Genomic DNA, 8,467 nt, shown 5'->3' on the forward strand with positions numbered 1-8,467 from the left:
CCTCCCCTGGCACAGCTGAAGACCCCAACAGTGCCTCGGAGGCACAGCCCAAGCAGGCAAAAATTCCTGCTGAACTGAGGGACTGGTGCTGATTAAGAGAAGAAAACTTGTAGTTCCTCAGCCAGATGGGAATATTTGGATCCTCCTCCATGCTGGGATCTCCCAGCTCTAGAGCTGAGCCGAAGGGCTTCTGATTTCTTTCAGAGCAGCTCCCAAGGGTGTGGGTCCTTTAGCTCAGTCATTCTCCTGTAAATGTCTCTCTATTTATTCCTGGCCTGCAGATCATCAGATAAAAGAACTGTTAGCTCTTATAATTACTTTAAAGCAAAATGATGTAAGCTAGAACAGCAGGAGCCTGAAATAACTGTTAACTAAAGCTATTAAATGCATAAATGTCTCTCTCAGAGCTGCAAAATGTGCAACATGAATATTAAACATCTAGATTTGCTAAAAGCAAAAGACTGAAAATAATCAAAAAAGCTCCAGCAAGTTCCCTGCACCTCTGTCCCTCTTCTCTTTGGGATCACTTGTTCCATGGTGGAAAGGGACTGCCCAGCCCTTTTCTCTTCTCAACAGTGTCAGGGGCAAACACCCACCTTGACAAGTGACCTGTGGTCACAAATGGTCACACAGGACCTGCTGGACTCCAGGGTGGGAACAAGGCACCCGAGGTGCAGTTGGGATACTGGGAGATAACAGGCTCCAGGGAAAGAAGCAGCTTTAGTGGCATCAAGATGCACTTCATAAAAAAACAGACCACGGTCTTCAGATGGGAAAAAAAAATCCTCAACCTGTGAAAACCAACCTGCTTCCAGCTCAAAGGAATTTTAGGTTTCCCCTTTTGAACGGTTTTGTGTGTTGAGGAAGATTATTTTGTTATTTCCCATCTTCTGCTACGGCCACATTTTAAACATTCAAAACAAAGCACTCCGGGCAGCCCCCGGGGACTTCTGGGTTGCAATTTCCCTGGCAACAAATGAGGATTTTTCCACACTCAGAACAAACCTGAATTTCTCTAAATCAGCCCCTTTCACTTGTATTTTTTTTTTAAGGAAAGTGCTATAAATATGTCAGGAGAGGACACGAGCCCTACCGATGCAGAGCGGCGGAGGGTAATTCCAGCGGCGGACGGTGCCCGGCATGCAGGAAATGTGGGAGTGACCCTGCAGGGGAGGAAAACAGGACACAGGGTTGGATCTCCCACTGTTCCAGGTGTTTGTGGGCACCCTTTGGCTGGGCACTGGCCATACCTGCAGGGCGTAGCCCGGCTCGCACTGGAAGGACACGACGTCGTTCACCAAGTAGCGCTCCCCGATCTTCAGGCCGTTCCCAGGAACGGGGGGCTCCGGGCAGCTGGACAGACCCACGGCTGTGGAGGGAAGAGGGATGAGTGCTCCTGGGAGCAGGGATGGCATCTGTGCTGGAGGCAGGAGCAATGGGAACACACGTCTCCATTTCACCCCATTCCCCCGTTTACCAACCGCCACCAGCGCGGGGGGGTTTGGATTCTCCCCAAAGTCCCGTGGCCTTTGGATTCTCCATGGACAGCCCTGGCTGTGCAGCATTCCCATGTCACAGGGCACATCCAGGATCCACAGGTATTCATTCCCTGGAACACACATTTCTTTTCCTGCACAAATGTATCACCAGTCACTTGGTGATTCGTGGCCAAACCCATCCCGAGTGAACCCCGGTGATGGAGGAGCTGGACCTGGGACAACCTGAAATCAAACACCCACCACACCTGGAACTGTGTGTGCCTCTGGCAGCCAGGCAGCACCTGAGAGGGATGGGAGAGGATGCAGGAGATCAGGGGCACACGGAATGTGTTGTCATTTGCCCCTTTCTGGGCAGAAGCCGCACAGTTCCCATCTCCGACCCTTTCCCTCCCGTTTCCCATCACAGCCTGAATTTACCAGGAGCCACAAGCAGGGCTGGTCCTTGCTGGTGCCTGCAGAACAGCCTACGAGATTTCATTCAATCCCACTTCCATCCCAGCTACATTTACAACTGGGAATATCCTGCTGCAAACCCAATTAACAGCCCCTGAGCTCTCCTTTACACGTCTCTCCTTTACACGTCTCTCCTTCCCTCATCTCCCCTTCCCTCCCAAACACCAAAGGGAGATAAAATGAAGCCTGAAGGCACCTCACACCCGCTTCCAGCACCTCCCTCGCTCTCTGTGCTGGCAGCTGCCACTACAAGATAACCTTCTGCATCACTGCAAGGGCTGATGCTCTGCTCCAACCCCACCGAGCCACAGCAGAGGGGAAATAAAAGAGAAAGGAGAGAGGGAGAGAGGCTGAGTCTCCTCCTGAAAGCCCAGTCACGCTTCCCAGCAAGGAAACATGTGTTCCCTCCCCGCACATGGATGTACTGCTCGACCTTCAGAGAGGCAGGAGAGAGAAAATGGCTTTAAATAACTTCCCCTTCAGATCAGTGGGCACCGAGTTCCACTCAGCCCTAAATTGTTCTTGCTCTGCTCTGGCTTGTGGAGCATGTGGAGATAAGAGCTTTGCTCCAGCAACCCAGTGAGGGAGAAAAGGGAGGAAAACTCTGGTGCTTTAGCTCATCTCTCCAAACTTCCTTGCAGAGGCAAAACCTGGGGCTCGGGGGCTCTGAAATTCTGCCAAGAAAACCATGTCATTTCCAGCTGCCCCAAAAATCAACACCTATTCATTTCCTCAGCCAAGGAAACGAGCAAGCCTGATAATCCCCCAGCCTGATGAAAAAACCTGCCCAGGATTGTTGCAGTGGGGGAATTCGGTGCTCAGAGAACTTATTGATTGGAAGGGAGATGGAGAGGGAACGAGGGAATGTCTGACCCAACATCCATTTGTGCAGCTCCCAGTCCCCAGCCTTGCTGGTTGCTGTAATCTTGCTGGGTTCAATAATTGACAAGGTTTCAATCTGCAAAGCCTGTAAAAGCTGGAAGAGTCAGTACTTGCTGGCCTCTAAAGCACAGGCTCAGCTGTGACATTCACAGCATCCCAGACTGGTTTGGGTTGGGAGGGACCTTAAAGCTCATCCCATTCCCCCCCTGCCACGGGCAGGGACACCTTCCATGACCTCTGAGGGCCCTCCCACCCAGGATTTTCGGGAGAGGACATGTCCAGCCCTGCACATTCTTTCCAGCAGTGACCAACACTGAATGTAAAGAGCAGGCAGGCATTCCCAGCCTCTGGCTTTTCAGGCACCTCCCAAGCAAAGATCACAGCCCTGTGCTGGACACACCAACTCTCCATGAATTTTTAATACTTCTACCTCCACATCTCCTCCTCCTGTGCTCCCACACAGCAACAAACAGGGCTACCAAGAGCATCAGGGTCAGCCTGTGACCCCACATCTCCTCTGCTGCATCTGTTCTCTGTTTAACACCCCCCTCCCTGCAGCTGGAGAGCAGGGGAGCCCCAGCAGCCCCTTCCCCAGCTCGGAGGTGGCAGCAGCAGCTCCGTAATTGTCTCCCCAGCACTCAGAGGAACTGGGAGATCAAGGCTGAGCTGCTCTTACTTTTGTATTCCAGGTGGAAGCCGGCAGCAGAGACACTGATATCCGAGTAGAAATGCAGATAGAGCTGGTTTGAAGTGCTGTTGAGCAGAGCAGGCACTGTAGTCCCTGGGAAAACAAGAGGGGCACAAAGACAGTGAAGAGGATTTTTCTCCTCCTCCTCCTCCGTGTCCTCGGAGATTTGAGGCAGGAGAGGCTGAGAACAGAAAAGTCCTTTAAACTTAACAAGCTCCCCTGGTTTTGATCAGGTTCTAATGAGGCCAAGTGAGGAATACCCAGGGCCCCTCTGCAATGGCCTTTCCAACGGCAGCTGCTGAATTTTGGCCTGTGAAGTCTCACCACGGGGCAGGCAAAAAGCATCAAGAAGGGAAGGGGGGATGAGGAACAGCATGGGAGGAGCTCAGGGAAGTCCACACTCCTTCTCCTGCCTCATCCCCTGGAAGCTCTACCCCAGCCTCCCTTCTCCTCCCCACCCCAAAGCACCTGGAGCACATTTGGGTCTTAAACCAGCAAGAACTGGGGTTGTTGTTCTGCATCTGAAAGCTTCCCAAAGCTCTGGCTCCTCCCTGCTCTGCCAAAAGCCACAGTTCCCCACGGAGAGGCAAAAAACCAGAGTTGTTTTGTAGCCCTTCCCACCTTTTGGTGCAGGTGAGGTGTCTGAGCTCACCCCACACAACCCACCAGCACTGTGGGAATTCCCAGTCCCGGGCTGTGGAACAAACCCCACTGGGATTGTGTTGGGGGCTCCCTGTCAGTGTTTCCCACAGGAAGACAGTTCCAATTCCCAACCCAACGGGCCCAGCCTTAAATCTGTGCTGGGTTTTTGAAGCACTTAAAGCACAAGTTTAAGTTTTAGGAGGTGAAATGCTGGGCTGGGCCCAGGGGGGTGCTGAGCACCTACCAGAGAAACTCCCCAGCATGGTGGCCGTGTTATCCCCTCCATCAAACACTTCCAGGGAATCCCAGTTCTGCTCAGTGACAAAACTGATCACCTGGATCTGCAGGGAAAGAAAAGACAAAAAAACCCCCCCAAAAAATAACAGGCCAGTTCTTGCACTAATGGTAATAAATTAAATTAATCTGGTTAAAGGGTCACTAATCAAGTTGCCACACACCCTTATTTATCCTATTTAACTTGGAGGCCTCCTGCCTTATCTGGGCAGCTATTTTTTCCCCTCCAACTCCAGACTCTGTGTCAGGAATGCTGTTTTCTGCTGCTCCCACAAAGAGAGAGCTCCTGCAACTGCACAGCTCATTTACAGCTGCTGAGAATCCCAGCCTTTCCCCCCCCCCTTGTTTTGAGAAATCCCTGAAGACTTTCAACCCTTTCAAACCAAAGCAACCACCAGCAACCCACGAGCTAAAAGGAAACAAAAAAAACCCCCACATTAAACAACGGGATTTTTTTTTTTTTTTTTAAATCCAATCAAGTTTCTGCCTTTGCCTCGTTTGCTTTTAGTTGAACCACTCGAGCTGCATTTTCAAATTTCACCTTTCCCTGCCACGGCCCATAAGGTTTGGAGGCTTTAGGAAGTCACTTGACTCCATTAGTGAGAACATCAACACGATCCTCAAACGAGCTGAGAAATCTGCATTTACACCCAAAAGCAGCTCATCCCCGGGGCAAAGAGCTCCGTGTAATGGCCCGGATTTGTCTGCCACGATTACCATTAAAAGGGATTTTGTCTTTATTCCTTAAACACAGGGGTTTCAAAGCATTCAGTGTCCCACTAAAAACACAAAATCAAGTTTGGGGAACTGGCTGAGAGAGTGAGGGCAGCAGAGCTGAGAGGAAGCCAAAGGTGTTTGGGAGAAACCAGCTTTAATCTGTGAGCTCTTGATGAGATTTTCAAACACTGGGCACCTCAAATCAAACTGGGAGACCAAAACCCTAAAAAAAGACAAACCAGGAGCATAAATGACTTGTACAACTCGGCTGGAACTTTGGTCATTTGGGTGAGATTTCCCTCTTCTGCAGAGCCTCAGCTCTTTCAGATCTCTCTGGGTGAAGAATTCCTACCAATCCTAATGGAATTCAGCTGGATCCTGGCAGCACAGAGCAGGGAGGGGAGCTCAGTGCCCTCAAACCTCAGCTCCACACATGTGGGACACAACCCTGGGAACACCCTCCCTGTTTCCCCACAGTCTTATTATTCCATGTTTTTTTCCATGGAAAAAACTCCCTTTTCCCCCCCAGTCTTATTCCATCCACCCCAAACCCCCACTTGCCTCTGCCCCTCTAAACAGCAAATGCAACACACCCATTTAAATAATAAAAAAAAATCAAATCAAACCCCATTATTTCGGCCACTTTAACCTTTCTTCCTCCTTGATTTCTTCTCCACAATAGAACAGGCTCTAAAGTTCCTCCAAAGGATTTTTTTAGCAGAAAGTAAGTGGAGTTCATCTGGCAGGAATTGCAGTGACCCCCACAGAGCCATCACTGCTCACACTGACCAAGCCAATCCCTCCCTTCCTGCCTCATTACACCCCTATTGTGATTTCCATTATTGAAAGTGGATTGAGAAGGAGCATTTTGTTTGCTCTTACATTTCCTAAATTATTTATTCTCCTCTCCACCCCCCCCCAACCCCCAACTTAACGGAATAAACATTTTTAAGGTCCTAATTCTAGTCTGACATGTGGATTCACAAGGGATCTGCATCTATTTACTGCCATGTATATAAATTAATTCACTCAGGAAGGTTTGCTATGGGGATGAATAATTCATGCCAGAAGTACCCTGATTACATAAAAATCCTGCAAGTGAGTCCTGCTACCAAGAAAGCTTTAATTTCACCTCCCCCCCTGATTTACAGTTGTTTAACCTTTAATTGTTGCACAAAACCAGGGTAAACTGATGCTTAAATTAGCATCTAATAAACAAAAGCAGGGACCAGGGAAGGGGGCAGGTTCTGTGGTGGGTCCAGCTCTGTGACCATCACCTTCCTCAGGTGTCTCCAGTGTCTCATCACCCTCCCAGTAAAGTATTTCTTCCTAATATCTCATCTAAACTTCCCCTCTTTCAAGCTGTCCCAGGGGAAGGGGGTCACACTGAAGGACCAGGGTCCTGCTCTCCACCAAAACCCTCCCACCCCAGACCTGCCAACTGGACTTCCAGCTTGGCACTGGCAGAGCACAACCACAAAACACACATTTTTTTTGCTTGCCTGCATTCTGTGTCAGACCCCAAAATATCCCCTGCAAAAAAATCCCACCCAGCAGGAAAGGGGTAACAAAATAAAACAATGAAAAATAAAAAACCAACCCCCAAAAAACCAAACCCCCCAAACTTTTAAACCATTAAGCCATTCCATTTCCCAGTTTTACATGAGAGCTGTGTCTGCACAACCCAAGAGGTGAGAAAAAACCAAATCTCTTATGAATAAAGCCAGGCTTAACATCCTGCTGCAATTCCTGCTTCCCTCTGGGCTCAGCTGATGGGCAGGAACAGCTCCAAGGGGCTGGAAGGGGCACTGAGGGCTCACCCTCCAAACATGGGGGTGCAGAACACAGGCAGGTATTTACAAAGCTTTAAAAATTCACTGAGTTATCACCTCCCCACCCCAGGAATCTCCAGCAACCTGCACACTGCCTCAACCCTTGAGAAGTTTGGCTGGGCTAAATGGATCCTCCTGGCACTTGTGGGAGGTTAAAAAATGGCTAAAATCCCAGAATTTGCTGGACTGGGCACAGCAAAAGCCTGGCAGAGGGTTCAGAAGATCCCCCCAGGCTGGTGCTGTTTCTCTGTGATGCCCCCAGTGCTGCTCCCCCCCAGCTCTGCCCACCCCAGAGCCAAGGTCAGGTGTGGTTCTGGGTTGTGATGTGGTGGCACCAGGTCACAATTCCCAGGTAAAAAAACTCCAGCCTGGGAGAGCTGAGCTGCTGTTCCGATAAACCCTGAGCCAAGAGCTGGGAGCTGCAAACCCATCAGCAAACACAGGGCAGAGAAACAAAAGCACTTAATGAACAAAACACCCCCTAAAAAGGTGCAAAGAGGAGGGGAAGAAACCCTCAGATAAGGAGATGTGGGATGAATGGGCCTGGCCAAGAATCCACCCCCTGTGTGTCACCCCGTGCCAGGCTCAGGGAGGGACCTCAGGGGGCCCTTTGTCTCAGCTTTGGTCTCTGCTGTTGGGTTTAATTCTCCACATCCTCCTGCTCACGGGGCCATTCCTGCAGAGGAATGATAAGAGCCCACAAAAAGGATCTGCAGAGAGAGCTCATTTACCTGGAGACAGGGAGCAGCAGGGCTGGGATTGTACAGCCACACTGCTGCACCTCTGCACAGCCCCACTCCCACCATCCCAGAATTACAGCACTGCAAAGATCTACACCCAAAATATCCAAATATCCAAAACATTCCCCAGCACAGCCACACAGCCCCAGCTGGTTTTTTGCCCCAGGAGGCAAAAATCCATTGGAATCTTATCCTGAGCTGGGAGGGACCCACGAGGACCATCCAGTCCAGCTCCTGGCCCTGCACTGACACCCCAACAATCCCACCCTGTCCCTCAGAGTGTCCCTCAGCTCCCTTCAGGCACTGGAAGGTCACAATCAGGTCACCCCAAAGCCTTCTCTTGTCCAGGCTGAACAATCCCAATTTTTCAAGCCTTTCCTCACAGCAACCTGTGCCCAGTACCACCCCTTACAGTAAAGGATTTCTTCCCAATATCCCATTTAACCAGTCCTCCTCCAGCTTGAGGCTGTTAATTCCAGACTCTGCTGTCATAAATAAACCAAAGCAGAGCAACCATAAAAAAACACCACCAGTTTAAAGCCCTCAGGTCTCTGAGCACCTCGTGTCTATTGAGCAGTCAGGAATCAAAGTCTGCTCCCTTTTTAGATCTCCTTAAAACTCTTCAGCTCCAGCAGAATTGGGAAAGGACCCACAAGGATCATCCAGCCCAACCCCTGGCCCTGCACAGACATCCCAACAATCCCACCCTGTGCCCCAGAG

The 8,467-nt window shown here is 50.2% G+C and overlaps 1 protein-coding gene across 1 annotated transcript in view; it reads right to left on the minus strand.

Moving 5' to 3' along the window:
* Positions 1-8,467, minus strand: part of LOC103754072 (CUB and sushi domain-containing protein 1) — a 251,808-nt gene that overhangs the window by 52,103 nt on the left and 191,238 nt on the right. Inside the window, exons 37-40 of the mRNA XM_029963058.1 lie at positions 4,409-4,505; positions 3,511-3,615; positions 1,251-1,369; positions 1,094-1,163 (exon numbers count right to left, since the gene is read on the minus strand). Of these exons, the coding sequence (XP_029818918.1) occupies positions 1,094-1,163; positions 1,251-1,369; positions 3,511-3,615; positions 4,409-4,505 (391 nt within the window). The remainder of the gene's footprint in view (positions 1-1,093; positions 1,164-1,250; positions 1,370-3,510; positions 3,616-4,408; positions 4,506-8,467) is intronic.

The sequence above is a fragment of the Manacus vitellinus genome, unplaced genomic scaffold, assembly GCF_001715985.3.
Source record: "Manacus vitellinus isolate BGI_N305 unplaced genomic scaffold, ASM171598v3 scaffold_52_pilon, whole genome shotgun sequence".
NCBI lineage: Eukaryota > Metazoa > Chordata > Aves > Passeriformes > Pipridae > Manacus > Manacus vitellinus.